At 45.7% G+C, this 17244-nt stretch overlaps 1 protein-coding gene across 2 annotated transcripts in view; it reads left to right on the forward strand.

Moving 5' to 3' along the window:
* STK32B (serine/threonine kinase 32B) overlaps positions 1–17244 on the forward strand; it is a 387142-nt gene that overhangs the window by 342046 nt on the left and 27852 nt on the right. For both annotated transcript variants that reach the window (XM_077878608.1, XM_077878617.1), the window contains exon 7: positions 9760–9863. In XM_077878608.1, coding sequence (XP_077734734.1) covers positions 9760–9863 — 104 coding nt within the window. The remainder of the gene's footprint in view (positions 1–9759; positions 9864–17244) is intronic.

Genomic DNA, 17244 nt, shown 5'->3' on the forward strand with positions numbered 1-17244 from the left:
ATATACATAATCAATTAATCAGAACCTACCTTGAAACCATACCACGTAAGAATCTTAGAATAATATACTACCAATTCCTCTCACTCATTTTTTGTTTTATTGTGGCTGTAGATACATAATTAATTGCTTTATTTTTACTACAGTCAATTATATTTTACAGTGGTTAAAAAATTTTTATTTTATTTTTTATTTTTTTTTTTTTGGTTAAAAAATTTTTAAATTGATTTTATATTTACCTCTTTTTTCCTAATTCCAATGTTTTTTATTTCTTTGAGCAGCTTGAGTTTCTATAGGGTTTCATTTTCTTTCTACTTCAAGTACCTGCTTCAAAAATTCTTAGAGTGAAAGCATAGTGGTAGTGAATTCCTTCATTCTTTTGTTTGTTGGGAAAAGTCTTCATTTGCTTACATTTTAAAAAGAAATTTTAACAGAATTCTGGATTCACCGTTTGTTTTTTTTTCTTTCAGCATTTAAATATGTCACTCTATATCTTATGGCAATGTTTCTAACAACAAATTTGCTTTAATTCCTATTTTTGCTCTCCTGTAGGTAATATGCCTTTTTTCTTTAGCTACCATAAAAATTTTTTCTTTATCTTTGGTCTTAGATATGTTAGGTCTGTTGTTTTTTCTTTTTATCTTTCTGTGTTTATCCTGGTTCGTGTTCTCTGAGCTTCTTGGATATGTGTGGTTTTATGAATCATAATTTTTTGTAAAATTCCCAATCATTATCTGAATATATTTCTTCTGATGCATTTTCTCTCTCTCTCTCTCTTTCTCTCTCTCAATCTCATCTGTTTCTGGGATTTCAATTATATATATGTTAGACCTTTCATATTTCCCCATAGCAATTGGATGCTCTGATACTTTTTTCCACTTTTTTCTCTTAGCATTTCACTTCGAATAATTTTGTTTGACCTATCTTCAAGATCATTTCTTCTTTCCTTGGCAGTTTCAAGTCTTATTGGTGAGGATGTTGGAGGCATGCTTTATCTCTGGTGTTATGTTTGGTTTGTTTTTATTATTATTAGCATTTCCATCCAATTCTTTTATAGATTCCATCTTTTGGTTGAAATCTCCATCTTTTAATGTGTCCTATTTTTTCCACTAGATTCTTTGAAAAATTTTTTTATTTTTTTTTATTGGAGTTCAATTTGCCAACATATAGCATAACACCCAGTGCTCATCCCACCAAGTGCCCCCCTCATTGCCCATCACCCAGTCACCCCAACCCCCTGCCCACTTCTCCTTCCACTACCCTTTGTTCATTTCCCAGAGTTAGGTATCTCTCATGTTTTGTCACCCTCACTGATATTTTCACTCATTTTCTCTCCTTTCCCTTTATTCCCTTTCACTAATTTTTATATTCCCCAAATGAATGAGACCATATAATGTTTGTCCTTTTCCGATTGACTATTTCACTCAGCATAATGCCCTCCTGGTCCCTCCACGTCGAAGCAAATGGTGGGTATTTGTCATTTCTAATGGCTGAGTAATATTCCATTGTATACATAGACCACATCTTCTTTATCCATTCATCTTTTGATGGACACCGAGGCTCCTTCTACAGCTTGGCTATTGTGGACACTGCTGCTATAAACATTGGGGTGCAGGTGAAATATTTTGAATTCTTTGTTAGTTCTAACATCTGGTTTGTATCTGAATATGCTTCTGTTTGTTGTTGCTGTGTCTCTTCCCATGGGGTTTTTACTTGTTCCCCCCCCCCCCTTTTTGTCATGTGTTTCATAACTTTTGGTTAAAGACAGAACATTTTGTGTGGGATAGTGTTTGTGCCTGGAAGTGGGCATGTCTTTCCCACTACTTTGCCTGTAATGTTGTATGTGTGTGGAAGAACTGAGTCAGTCTAGTCTAATCAGGGGTTAAGCTGAGTCTAGGTTGGTATGATTATGCTTAATGCACCTCCTCTCTACTTAGTTTTCCCTCAATGTTCCTGTTCCACCTCAGCTTTAGGCTTTCCCCATGGGCCTGTGCCTTAAAGAGGGTCTCACTTCTGTTCCTTCTGTTCTCTGGAAGGAGACTTCTTTTTCTTGTTACTTTATACTTGGTCTGATTGGGGTGACAGGAGGAAGGGGAGTATATGTTTTCTTTTGTATTGGCTCACTCAGTCTTAGGTGGGCTCTATGTCATCCACGGTCTTGTCTTAGGGCTGGGTTTTGCTCATTGACCCTGTGTCTCTCCCAGCAATGGGAACCAATGAATTGAGCCCAGGATGATGTTTTTGTCTCTTTCCCAAGGATAGAGATTTTATTTTTCTGTTCCTTGCCCTTCATGCTCAGTGAGTATTCACCTGTGCCCCTGTGGTCACAGAATCTTCTGCCCTTCCTCCTTTAGCTCAAGGATTTTGTTCCATAGGGCATAGGGAGTTGGATCCAGGAAGAGCTTTGTGCCCTCTTGAAGCAGTTAGCTGCTCTCTCCCCCAAATCCCACATCAAGGCAAGCTTTCTACCACCTCCTGCCCTCTACTAGTCCTTTTATGAATACACAGTGAGGTCAGCATGGAAGAGCCATGAACAGCGGTGAATCTCTCTTGCATCTACACAAACAGTGGTTCTATTCTCTCACATAAACCTGCACACAAACTTCAGCAATTTTGTAAGCATTTTAACAGAAGTCTCTTACCCTCTTCCGTGGCATCCCTGTCTTCTTCCTATGCTATTCTCAAGGTAAGCCAGTACTCACAGCCCTCTCTCTTCTCGGATCACCCATCTTTCCTTAGACTTCAGACTAGCTGGGTTTGAGAAAAATTATGGTTTTGTAGGTGATCTAGATTTTTCTCATTGTTAGGCTGGGAGTGATACTCTTTCCAACTCCTACATTTTAAACAGAAGCAGAATTGTGTGGGGTCTTTGATATGATGGAAAAGAGAAATGAATTAGATTGGAGGAGTCAAAAGTAATTTTGCTGAGGAAGTAACTTTTTAGATAGGTCCTAAAGGATGAGTAGGTGTTGTTCAGTACAAAGGGATATAAAAGCATTGCAGATAGAATTGCATTTGCCAAGGCCCTGAGGCAAAAAGGAGTTTTGTCACATAGAAAGAACCAAAAGAAAGCTAGTGTGGCCTGAGCAAAGTAGGCTAGGAGAATGTCTGAAGAAGTGTGCAGGCCCAGATCATGCAGTACCGAGTGCCATGTCAAAACTTTTGGTTTCTATATATAGCAAGTTCAGTGGGAAATTTTAAAAAGCATTCATTTTCAGGGTGCCTAGGTGGCTCAGTTGGTTAAGCATCTGACTCTTGGTTTTAACTCAGGTCATGATCTCTGTTGTGAGATCAAGCCCCGCTTCCGGCTCTGCACTCAGCAAGAAGCTTGCTTGTGATTCTCCCTCTCTCTCTCTCTCCCTTAGCCCCTCCCCCCACTTGTGTGCTCACTCTCTCTTGCTCTCTCTCTCTCTGAAATAAATAAATAAACACCATTAATTTTCTTGGATAAACAGAGAATCTGGAATCCTTTCAGAGAGCAGCACTACATAAATGAACTTTTCTTTCAATGTAACATGGTATTAGATCCCCAATTTCACTGTATATAAACCCTGTATATAGACTCTGTATATAAAATACAGAGTCTAAGCCTGTGCTTCCAGTTCTGTGCTTCCAGAGAATGAAGTTCTAACTTCATTTTCTAGGAAAGCTTCCAAAGGCATTTTTTTAAAATCTAGTTTAGTCTGACATGTTTAACATGAAGTCATTTTCTGGTACTGGCGCATCATTTATTTCTGCACCTTGTCAGAGCTTCTGTATTTACTTATTAGCCAATTACACTTCTCCTTTTCCTCTTCTCATGTAGACTTGTGAAGTCTAATGGTCAACAGATGCGCAGTGTCTCACATACTTTAATGAAACTAGTTTTCTGTTGCTATTAATGCTACTAAGAGCATTAATAGAAAAGGAGAAGTTATCAGACTGACACAGCAGCTTTATTTTGTCTCAGTGTAATATGTAAGTGTGTGACACCTGAGTTCATCTGGCAAGCTGCAGAGCCAAAGAAATATAAATTACCCCCAAGGGATCTAGACAGAAAGCCAGGCATGCTGCTTATCTCTGCTTTCCACAGCTTTTTGGTACACTTTAATGCAAAGAATTATGATGGATCTCTTGAATCGTTTGGGGAACATGTACAACATGTACCTCTATGAGCTGGGCTTTCATTAATGTGAGGATTTCATTGCTCATGTAAACAATGAATTGATAAAATGGTAACTAGCTCACATCTTTTGAGAACCTTCTATGTGTCTATCCCTGTACTAAATGTATCATATATGTTATCTCACTCTGGGGTAGGGGCTGTTATTATTCCACAAAATCTGACACTTATACAAAGGTTAAGTGCTTGCCTAATGACAAATAGCCAGCAATGGTAGCCACTGAGATTTGAAGTTAGGTCTCTGTGACCAACTTCTTTGCTGCTATGATGCATTGAGCACCTACTTCTAGGTCAACCTCGTGCTAATCCCTGAGCCTCTGGGGCCCACTTCATCATATCCCTGCCTTCAGAGGGTTCACAGCCCAGTGAGGAAGGTAGAAATGTATGCTATTAATTAAAATATAGCATTATCAGTACTACAAGAGAGGTACAGACCATGGTTTGATGAGAATCCAGAACATAGATTGATATACTTGGCCAGGAGATGGAAAAAGGAGGGAACAGAGGAATAGCATAAGACACCATAACAGGGATCCCTGGGTGGCGCAGCGGTTTGGCACCTGCCTTTGGCCCAGGGCGCGATCCTGGAGACCCGGGATCGAATCCCACGTCGGGCTCCCGGTGCATGGAGCCTGCTTCTCCCTCTGCCTGTGTCTCTGTCTCTCTCTCTCTCTGTGACTATCATAAATAAATAAAAATTAAAAAAAAGAAAATACTCCTCCTTTAAAAAAAAAAAAAAGACTCCATAACATTCCACAGGGGGAATAAAATTTGGTCTGGGTCTTGAAACATAAGTAGGAGTTCATGAGTATAAAAAATAGGGTAAATATTATCAGACAAGTCTCAGACAATTTAAAGTAAAAGATATTCTATTTTTGCAATTGGTATAATGAGCTATATAATAAAGGCAGTACCCAAAGATGACGTTGGAACCAGTTTTTAGGAATTCTCATATAAAACTTTATCTATAACAAATAGAAAACTTGGAATAATTTTAATTAAGTGCTTTGAACACATGAATAATCACAGTATGACAACAACAAAATTAGATAGTATTTGTTGGCATTCAACCATGGGCTCAAGAAATACATACATAATTTCATTTTCTCTTCACAACAAGATTATATAGCAAATATTGCTATTCCTTTTTGCAGATGAGAAAAGTTTAGGTACAAATATGAGGTAGAATAGCTAGCCCAAAGCCATTGTACCAATAATCATAGGAGCTAAGGTTCAATTGCAGGCATGAAAACTTCCTACATTCACACCTTTAACCATTCAGAAGTAGGTGGGACTAGAATGCCAGGCTGGAGTAGATGAGAGGCTGTGGTGTGTCCAGGCAGAAATGAAACAGAGTAGAGAGGAAGTTTCTGGAAGAGAAAAATGGGGCCAAATGATCAAAAGCAGAGACTGAAGAAGGGGTAGAGTCCAAGAGATACCCCGGTTCTGACTCATGCAATCCAGCAGACCATGGGCTGGGACTGAGATCCCAGAAAGAGGGCAGTTGGAGAGGGACCAGTTTGCTTGGGCAGGTTGAGTGTGCAGTGCTCACAGGACCACTAGGTAGAGGCGTCCGGGAGGCAGTTGGCTGCACAGATCTGGGCATCCTGCCAGCCAGGTGCACAAGCTGGAGACAGGGTCTTGCCACAAAGAAAGGACCAGTGGACAGAACACCTGAGTTCTAGTCCCAGCTGGGCTGGAAGCCACTGAGCGCCTCCAATTGGTTTCACCTCCCTCACTAGAGAATGTAGGGAAGGGAGAAATTACCATAAAAGTCCCCTCTAGGCTGAAACGTGGTAATTCTGTGTTCCCCCTCAAGGAAGTAATTACGCATAGAAACAGATTCTGGAAAGCCGGTAGGCTTGTAGGCTAGGCTTTGGCTCCCGTGCCATACTCCACTGCAGCAGTCAAAACCTTCAGCAATATCCACAGAGCTACACCAGCAGGATCATAATTATAAACTGGGAAGTTATTGTATTCTTTTCATATTTTTAGTCTTGTGTGTTTAGCATGGGGTAGCAGATCCCACCACGTGCATATTCACATTTCCGGGGAAGGGAGAGATGTTAGCAGGACGTGAGGTGATCTTCCCAAGCCCAGTGGCTCCGCAGCTCCGGAAGGCAGCCCAGTGTGTTAGCCCCGTGTGCTCACCAGTACTCGTGGGGTGGGCCCCACACACCGGGCTCTGTGAAAGATCCCAGGAAGGGATCTTCCCTGTGTACCAGGGAAGGACACAGGCACTGCCAAAGGAATGTGACTCAAGAGCCAATTTCTATAGGATTTGAAATTATTATTATCACTGTGCAAGTTCACAGTGAACCACATACTTATTTTTCTTTTGGGTTATGTTGAAACCCTAATTTCCTCAAATGTAGAATTCCTGGATCTTCGTACATACTTTTGGCTTCAGTTCCAGTTGAATTAGCAGATTTAACACAATGATCTTGTAGAGATTTTGGAATATAAAACATATAAATTATATATTGTGTGTATGAAAATAAAAGTAATTAGTTATATATATTTCTATTATATATGTATTTATATAACATTTACTTATATTACATATAATATATGTTTATATATTAAATGAATTATTTTTATTCTCAGCGTATTTCAACATAAGCATGGTGTAATTGGTGGAAAATGTCTGAATTTTGAAGAAGACATAGCAGATCATCGTTCTGAATGACCCCCAAGAAAGGGGTGAGGAAGGTTCAGATAAGGCTCTGAGTCTCCCTGTTGCGTCCCCCAGGCATGTTACTTAACTGCTCCAAAGCTTCAGCTTCCAAGATTAGAGATGATAATAGCATAGCCTCACAAGGTCCTTCTGAGGATAAAATAAGGTAACGCATGCGGAACTGTAGTGCATGCTCTATAAATATTAGCTTTCCCATGGAGTGAATAATATATGTAAAAAACCTTGAAGAACTTCTGGCACAAGGTGGATGCTTGATAAATGGCCACATGAATATTGCAACTCTTAGTGTTGTCAATAAAATCACGGGTCATGGTAATAAAGGAATAGGTGTATTGGGCACTAGGCTGAAAGTTGTAAGAATGATGGTCCAGTCCAGGCTTTTCCACTCACGGGCTCCATGGCCCTGAAATTACTGCTTTACCTCCTCAGTTTCTCCATCTGTGGGTTGGGTGATTCGGAGCTGGGTAAAGGTAATGCATGAAGGAACCTTGTGCCCTAGACAGCTCTTTAAGATTTTATTTACTTATTCATGAGAGACACAGAGAGAGAGGCAGAGACACAGGCAGAGGGAGAAGCAGGCTCCCTGAAGGAAGCCTGAAGTGGGACTTGATCCCGGGACTCCAGGATCATGCCCTGGGCCAAAGACAGGTGCTAAACCGCTGAGCCACCCAGGGATCTCCCAGAGAGGTATTTTGAGGAGCAGATTGACACACTGTAAAGAACATTGCAGTGTCCAGGACATAGCAGCTTCCTGGAGGACATAACTCTGGAGCTGAAAGTACCTTTTGTGAGACAGCCCTAGTGAATTAAGGAAGAGAACAAGAGACAGATACGGGCTTCCAAGTCCAGCAGGAAGGACCATGGTTGAAGCTCACCATTTCCAAGACATATTTGACTTCAGAATCCCTCCTTCTCTCAAATATATTCACCTCCCATGGAGCTGGTTGATATTCTCAGGAACACAGACTGTGAAACAGCCGTGAGGACAGGGAGACCCTTAGGCTGGTACTACCGTGGTCTGTGTCCCGTATCAGAAAGCCAACTCCCCTGTCAGAAGCAGAAGAACAGACAGGAGAAGATGACTCTGGAGGCCTGAGAACTGGTGGGGAGGCCACCACAGGAGACCTGAGCAAGGGCCAATCATCAGCAGAGAGGAGGAAGGGTGCAAGAGCTGTGAGGGTTGGAGTCATCGGGCAACTATTACAACTATGGGGCTCCTGAACCTGGGAGTCAGGATCAGGGGCTGTAGACTTGATGGCAATGCTGGCAAGCAGGTGGCCGAGGCAAGCCACCCTTCCCCTTCAAGCCCAGCGGCCAGTTCTCAAACAGGGGGCATGATGACAGGATGGTTTCCACTTCACTTGTGCCATGTTGACACTCTGAGGCTGTGAGTTCTCTCTACTTATGAGGCACGAAAGCAGTAAGCCGGACCAGATCCAGGGCATCGGGTGACAAGGAGCCAACTGATGTGCATTTATTAAATGCCTACTGTGTCCTTGGCTGAGCACCAGGTCCTGGGAGGGAAGGAAGGTATAAGGGTGCACCAGGACCTGTCCTGGCAGTCATTTCAGCACAGGAGGAAGGACTTTGGAGTCAGAAAACCGAGAGGCGAACCCCAGCCCTGCCACACCAGCTGCATGGCCTGGACCATGTCCAAAGAGTGAACATGCGCTGTACAGTACAAAACAAATGGGGAGCATCGCCGGTTGGAAGCGAGTGTCCAGCTGCCAACCCAAGAGCCCAGATTAGAGCGTGCGTGTCCTGCCTGCCTCGCCTGCCTCATCCAGCCCTTCCCATTCCCATGCCCGCTGAATGCCAGTCTGAAAACTGAGTTGAGACGTCTTTAATCACAACATGTTGTGGTTCCTAGGGACAGATTTTGGCTGCTCTGACAACTGTAAAATGGAATTATGTCTGCAAGTTAATTTGCTGGAAAGGAGTCACATTTCACAAAATTTTCCTGGAAGCCAAAACGAGCAATTAGAGCGTAGATGCACTCCTGGCCTAGTGATTTGGGGGTGAAGCCATGAGATTAACACACCACTCAGCACATTAGAGCACGTGAGGGCCAAGAAACCCCCCCATCCCCCCAGGACAACTACAGGGCTCTAAAGAATCAGCATCCACCACGCTGGGGCCTCCAGCCCTCATTGTGTGTTCAACTGGGGTGACATTCACAGAACAAATTTAGCCATTTTAAAGGAACAATTCTGTGGCATTTAGTACATTCTCAGTGTTCTGTAGCCACCACCTCTCCCTAGCTCCAGAACATTTTCATCTCCCCCAAGGGACTTCACTAAGTGATTACTCCCCATCTTCCCCCTACCACTGCCCCCACCCCAGCCGGGCAGCCCCCAAATCTGCCTTCGGTCTCAAGGATTTACCTACCCTGGGAGTTTTCTATTAGATCCCACCTGTGCCAAACTAAAACTGCTTCCCGAGGGAGGCAACAGGCTCTACAGGTTCTAAGTGTCCAGGTTGTTGGGACGCTGAATACGGTGTTGGTGCCAAAAGCAGAGTGACATTTACAGGGTGTGGTTTCTTCATTTTAATTCACATCTCACCCCATCTGCATTCATGCTGCCCATGATTCGTGTTCCACCCACACACCTCCTCCGGGGGACTCTCCCTGCCTGCACCCAGCAGACCCCCTCCACTGCACACTTGGAGCACCCCATTTGTGTACTCCCTGGGGGCCACACTTGTGTTTCCTGTGATGCCCAGTGCCCGCTTGTGGCTTCCGGAGGGCAGGAACCATATGGCACTGTGGACGGAGTACTGGCTTCGCCCTCCAAGAGGCTGGGTTCCTGTCCCCCACCCCTGACCCCGTGTCCCCTCCCTGAGGGATGGTGAGTGTAAACTGTGACCTGCGGTGACATTCTCTTTGTCCTGTCTTCGGCAGCCCCAGAAGTGTTCCAGGTATATGTGGACGGAGGCCCCGGGTACTCATACCCCGTCGACTGGTGGTCCCTGGGTGTCACAGCCTACGAACTGCTGCGGGGCTGGGTAAGATGGGCACCTGCACGGTGAACGCGGGCAGCCCTGGAACGTGGGGCCCTGGTCAAGCCGGGCTGGGGTGCTGATGGCTGGCTGCGCGGCGGGGCGGGAGCGTGTGTGAGGAGTCAGGCCCCGGGTTCCAGCTCTGATGGACCCTGAGCATGAGAGGGGCCTCGAGCGAACATCTGGTCCCACCGCCTCGTTCACTTATGGGGAATGGATGCTCACAGGGGAAGGTCTTACGTAAAGGTCAGCATCTAATCAGTGGCAGCTTAAACCCCCCAAAGCTCCTCGGCACTGTGATTTTGAACACTATCCTCTTTTGCCCCACAACTCTATGTGTCGGTGTCTGGTTTTCCAGCTTGATTTGAAGCTCTTGAAATACAAGAACCATGTTGCTTTTCCTTTATTTGTTTGTTCGGTACCTTCCCCAACTACATAGCTAAATGCCCCCATAAAAAAGGAGGCATTTGGTGCATATTTTTGTTTTTATTTCATTTGATTTAATAGCTCAAGATAACTACTGACGATGAAGATCTCATTTTTACTTTAGTAGAAAGAATTGTGACAAACTAATTTTGAGGCATTTTTCTTTTTTTTTCCTAAAGATTTTTTTTTAATTTATTTATTCAGAGAGAGAGAGAGAGGCAGAGACACAGGCAGAGGGAGAAGCAGGCTCCATGCAGGAAGCTCAACGGGGGACTCAATCCTGGGTCCCCAGGATCACAACCCAGGCTGCAGGCGGCGCTAAACCACTGGGCCACCGGAGCTGCCCCTTGAGGCATTTTTCTTTGCACAAGTATCGTTCGAAAATGATGTCACTGAGCCTTGGTTTCTTTCTTGGTACGATGAGGATAAAAGCCTTCAGTCTGTTTCATGGAGCTGAAGTTAGTTACCATGGGTCGTTCTGCCCCCGATGGGGACACAGGGTTGGCATGTCACCCGCCTTTGCTGCTCCAGGCCTCGGTGCAGAGCCACTTGCACTGAACTGCAAAGTTCAGTGTCCCACAGTGATTTGTATCCATGCATATTCAGGCCAATGGAGGTGCACTCCTGGAAGGTGGGGATCGCCAATGAGGAGTAAATGAATGAATCAGTCAATGAATCCATGATAATGGGACCAGTTTGCAAACCATCAAACCCATATGAGTGAAAATATTATTTTTCACCCTGTAGTTTAAACAACTATTGACTTTCTTTGATCTCAATTATTTCCTCTGAATTCCTCAAAAACATAATTGCTATACACAATGTTTTTATAATTAAGTATATATATACTAAATTATATATACATATATATACATATATATTTGTTATATATATTTGTTAGTTTTCTATTTGTTATATATATATTTGTTAGTTTTCTCAGGCACTGAATGAAAAAATATCATCTTCTTGGCTGGTTCCTTTGTCATCTGCTGGTTTCGTTCATTGGTAGGCACAGCCAGGAGGGACCATGAGCATCCATAACACTATATGAACCAGAGGACACAGGCATCCGCCAGATGCTGTTTATCTGATGTCCTCAGCTACACAAATGCCCTCGGCAAGCAGTTGCCCCAAGCACGATTGGATGTTCAGCAGCAGAAAGTACATTCTCTGTGTTAAATAAAAATCAATCGAGCAAATTTGAAGATCTAATTGGCTTTACTAAGTGATCCATGAGTCTAGCAGCACCCCATCTAGCACGTTGAGAGGTGCTCCAAGGAGCTGTAGGAAGTGGAAGTGGAAGCGTTGTATAAGAGGGTGGGGCAAGATGCTCTCAGAAAAAGAAAAAGATTGTTTCAGGCAAGAGCTTTCTAGGGTGAAAAGCCAGATGTCTTATCATGCAGATTGTCCATCTTTCTTCCAGGGGTGGAGAGGACCCAGGTGGCAGGCTCAGTGATCAGGATTGGAATATTCCTGACCCAGCAGTTAAGACTTAAGACAACACTTCTGGGGAAGGTTGGAATTGCAATTAGATTATGTATTAAGCCCTGTTTTGGGAACTTGTCCTAAGTGATAGCATTTGGGGCCTGTGAATTTTGTGTTGGGCTTTTAAAACATCTGTCATTCCTCACGGGTCAGAAAGTCAAAGATGATGACTTGGCAAAATGCCCCAAGGATCCGTGGTTCTTGCTGCTTCCAAACTAAATCGTTTCATTTTTAATGCAACAGTTTTCTATGCAGAGATCCAAATGCCACATTCAAGGGAAGGAGGAGAAGCACACAGTGGGATGGGGGGCCTTTGACATAGTGACAGAGTGAATGAATGAAAGGACACCTGTTATGTGCTCTTGTAAACCTTCCTCACAGATGTCTGGGTCTGGCTGAACCTTTGACAGGCTTATGCAAACAGTTAATTCTCTGTTTTTCATTCAGGAAACAATCACATTCAGTAAAAAATCTATACTGAGATGCATTCTTGCTTATCTCTGGGGTGTGTGAAGGTAGAGGCTGGCCTTATTCCCCAGAATCCCTCCATCATGTCAGCGACAGCATCCCTAACAAGTAGCCATCCACCTGTTTGTTCCTTGATTCCCTTACCTCCCAAAGATGAATGCCGCAACGGGGATTTTCCAGTGTGCGTTCTAGGATCTTAGAGTTGGAAAGAGTTAGAATACATAAGATCAGTATAGTCTGCTGGCAAGGGACCCAGAAATACTCTACCCCTAGCCTGGAAAACAGCCATCTCTTCCCAAATGCTCCATTGGGAGAGCAGAGGAATCAAGTGTCATTAATGGGCTTAAAATCTCAACACAGAGAATCCCATGAGCCTGATTGGATCCTGTGGCCTGGACCAGAAACAGACGTGGGATCTCTGAGCCCAGAGTAGAATCTTAGTCATCACCCCACATGTCTGCTGAGTGAAAGAGTACTGTGTTAGAGCACAGGTACCTTGGTCTCCCCGGACTGCAACCACAACCTCTGATTAGAGAGAAAAGGTGTAAGAAGGATGTTTCCCACCCACAAGCCCAGAGAAGGGACTTGGGGACCTCAGCACAGCCTCTGTCCTCTTTCCTGCCTGCCGGACTCCAGATGGCATCCCCGACAGGTGATTACCCACCTGTTCACTGTTTCCCCTCAGCATCCAAGGAGCTCCTTGCCTCCAGAAAGAACCTGTTTCATTGTTTGACAGCTTTAATAGCTAGAAAGTATTTCACTCAACTGGAAGCTGCCTTCTCATAATAAAGAGTATCTTAGAGGAATTCACAGGGTCAAACTTTGGCTCTACCAGCTGCCTCGTCTGTGATCTTAACCAAAGCCAATAAACAGATCGAGTGCTCAGAATCCTCATCTGTTAACTGGGGTCGGGAGGAGATTAATAATATCTACCCAACAGGGTTGCTTTGGGAATTAAGTCATTGCAATGGTCCTCACTCAGTACGTGCCTGATGAATGTCAGCAAGCTTCCACTCCTTGCTGTGATTCCTGCCCTGGGGGCCTGCCAGCAGGCCTGCATCCTCTCTGACTTAGCACCTTTCCACGCTGGAGCCAGGCACCTGGAGTGGAGGCTGGATCACGCCTGGGGAGTGAGTGCTGGTGGGAAGGCCTAGGGGCTAGCTGAGCAGAGGTCTGTGTTCCCTCCCACACTCTGGGTGCCTTGGTGCTCCGATTCGCATCAGTCACGTATTTCATCTGAGCCATGGCTTCCTCCTTTGTGAAATAGAGACTATGAGGCCACCGCAGGGATGGCGTGAGAAAATGTGGCAGGGCACACGCAGTGTCCGGCATGCAGGAGACATGATCGTCAAATAACTACGCTCCTGGCAATGACTCTGAGACAGGTTGATGGAGATAAAGTGCTGATGACTTCCTCAGAGGGAACAGACATTTAAGCTGGGTCACAGAGATGCTGCTGGAGGGAACAGTGTGAGTACAGATGAAGAAGAGCCACTGAGGAGGACACAGCAAACATTTCTGACTGAGCAGCAGTACAGGACAGTGAGGGGACAGTCCTTAAAAGCCTCTGAGATCAGCTGGAGACACTCAGGTTTACCAGGTAGGCAGCGCAGTGCTGCCCATGGACGTGACAACACGGTGGTCCAGGGAGAGTGTCCTTTGCAATCATGCATTTCCGGGCTCATGTCCTGGCTTTGCTGCACATTCTCTGAATGATCTGGGGTGAGCCGATTTCCTGTCTACCAACTGGGAGGACAGTAGTTGAAGCCCAAAGCATAGGGTTCCTTGACTTCGGCACTGCAGACACTCGAGGCTGGGGAACTCTTTATGGTGGGGACTGCCCTGCACAGGGCAGGATGTTCAGCAGCACCCTTGGCCTCTCCCTAACCAGATGCCAGCAGAAATCTCCCCTGCTGATTTATGGCAGCCAAAAATGTCACCCAGCATCATCCAGTATGCCCTGGTGGATAAATTGTCCCCGCTTGGGCACCACTGCCATAGAGTAACCAAGAGGACTAAATGAGATCCTGAATGCCAGGCTCATGGCACACTGCATTGCACAGAGTGGGTTCTGAGTGTAGACAAAGGGTGGAGCTCAAAACCCCACCTGTGGTGCCCTAAGACCTTCTACCCTCCAGGCTTCTTTCCAACCACCTCCCTGAACTTGTCTTTGACCCCATTCAGCACATTTCCTTGAGGTCGGGTAGACAGAGAAGGCTGGGAGTGCAGAGAGGGGACGAATAAAGAGGAAGGGTTGTCTGGAGCACCCCTAAAGTCTGCAGTGTGGAAGGAAGAAGTGGGTGTGCACCCGCTGGATGGGCTCAACCACAGAACGGGGAGTGTGTTGGCGTGCAAACTCTACAGAAGGAGAGAACACTGACTTCTTGTCCCTTGGTAAAGCAGACAGAGAGGGCACTGTGCCAGGAGTCAGGACCTGGGAGGAAACAGACCCTGGGATCTCACTCTCTAGGTTTTATGTCTCCATTAAAGAAGGGGAAGGAGCGTGGGTTGTTCTACGGACCTCTAGGACCCAGCAGAGGTGGTTCGACAGTTCTAAGGGGTGGGGAAATGCTTCTTCTGGTTCTGGAGATTTCATAGCCTGAGGAACTGTTCTTCGCTTTCATCTGTTCTGTGTTTGGGATTTGGAGTAAAAAGGTTTGGAGGAGAAAAAAAACCATTGGATTAGATGGTCCCCAAAGCCCAGCTCAGCTCTAGCAGTTCAAATAACAAGTCTGTGGCAATTCTTGTCTCCTGTCTTCCATTTCTTGGAAAATTGGCATTTTTTGTAAACCGAGTGTCCTGGAATAGAGACACACCTGCACTCCATAATGCGTGTATCCAGTGCCCTGCTGCTAAATCACTTTCACCAGCAGTCCATGTAATTACTTTACCTTAGAAATGCCACTTGGTTTTCTGAGTCAACACGTCCTAAGGGCAGTGAGTGAGAACCAAACTTCAATAGAATTCTTTACCCAAGCAGGTGAAATATTGATCTCAGTATTTGCCAATATTCTTGTAGAAGGAGCTGGGCTTCTCTGCAGCTACCCAAACGGATGACAGCTGCGCCCAGAGCCACAAGCTGCAGAGCATGGTGTTGCAAGCTGATCTGTGAATGTATTTAACTGTTGGCTTTATCAGAGTTACCATAATTATCATCATTGCTATTCTTATTGGCCTGATTCCCCCCTAGAAGTGGAGAGGACAGAGCTAGAGACTGGCGGGTTTGGGGGGCGGATGGAAAAGCAGATTGATGAATGCCTTGAGGCAACCAAAAAGAAACTACAGAATGCAATGTGAGTGATATGAAAAGCCTTCCCATTTGTCACTGGCTGTTCTCTCGAGCTGGGCGCTCTGCATGGTGGGTGTGCTCTGGTGGCATCGGAGAAAGAGCAGTGAAGGAGAACCTGCGTCTCTGTGGGACAAGGCAAGGGCACTGTTTGTCTTCCAGCCTCACTGTCCCGACTTGTGAAATGAGAAGGTGAGAGTGCTCCATCTCCCAGGGTCCTCCCACCTGCTGCAGCTGGGTGTCCCCATACAGCTGGGACAGCATGGGAGGAATGGTTTCTCCAGAGGCAAAAAGATGGAAAGAAGCAATCCAGGACAGTCCAGAAACTGATGTTTCACTCCTGTTATTTCTAATCATGGTAGCTGTTACTGGTGAAGTTGGGGTGAGGAGTGGGGGTGTCCTGCAAAGGCCGAGGCAGACGGCAGCCTCAGGAGGAAATTCTAAAATGTTCATTCCTAGAGCCATACTCCACCTCTTATGACAGTAAAAGAAAATGTTTGAAGACATATGTAAAGAATGTTAGCATACCTACTTAGCTGGCCTTTCTAGGGAGTCCACACGTTTTGGCTTTGCTCTGCATATTGTAGGGCAAAAGGGTGGGGAGGTTCCCAATTCGATTGACAGATGAAGGAGGAGACAGCCAGTCTTGAGCAAGTGCCCTTCCTCTGGGTAGGCACGTTGGAAGGCACAGGCAGTCCTGAAGGTGGACATCTTCCCCAGGGGAGCCCCATTTGGTGAAGATAAAGATGCTCCTCTGTTCCAGGGAACTGTCACCCATCCTGAGCCTGGGGTTCTCTGCTGGATAGCTGAGGTTGCTCGAGAGCTAAGAACACAGAAATGAGTACAGAATAAGCCCACCTTTGAGGACACCCCAGCAGGAATTCCGCAGCAGACAACCAGGTTCATGTGGACAACTCTCAGTTGCTCTAGCTATTGTACCACACATGCTCCAGAGATGACTGCCTGCTCCAGCCCGGAGCCGTTTGATCGTGATGCAAACCTCAAAGCATCTCAGCCCACAAAGCTGGGTGGAGAGTGAAGAAGGGGAGAGAATTTTGGTGAGGAGGGGGGCAGGGGCAGAGCTCAGACATGGTCCAAGCTGTGTACTCAGGGTCCCAGTCAAGAAAGCCTTCCCAAGCTTTGAGAGGTTTTTAGAAGCAAGAAACTGCCAGGCAACGTTGGAAAAATTCATCAGGAGGTTTAATGTTCTGCAGAGCGGGCCAATTGGAGAACAGAGCTATGCATCCTCACTGCAGGGGAGAGGGTGGCAGGTGGAAGCCCAGCCTCCCCCACCCACCCATCCACCCCACCGGACCTGGACCTTGGTGATTCTTTCGTGATTCCAGCCCTGCCCCACTCCCAGCCCCAGGCAGTTCAGCCAGTGCAGGGAAATGTGGCATGAGGCCCATCAGCAGGTAGGGGCTTTGACTGGAGGTGATGCTGGGTGTCCGATGGATGGTGAGAGCCATCCCCAAGCCCGGAGCAGGGACTCAGGAGTTAGGCTGTTGGATGTGGATCCTCCCTCCGCCAACTTACCAGCTCTGTGAACTTGCCAAGTCATTTAACCTCCTGTGGCCATAACAGAGCATCTACCTGCTGGGATCCAGCACTACCCCAGGCCTGGTCACTGTTGGCACATGGGTGGGGGCCACATGCTCTGCTGTGAAAGAGGACCTCCCACTGCTACATGAAGGGAAGGAATAAACCACTTTCTCACAAATA

Source organism: Canis aureus, chromosome 2 (assembly GCF_053574225.1).
Source record: "Canis aureus isolate CA01 chromosome 2, VMU_Caureus_v.1.0, whole genome shotgun sequence".
Taxonomy (NCBI): Eukaryota; Metazoa; Chordata; class Mammalia; order Carnivora; family Canidae; genus Canis; species Canis aureus.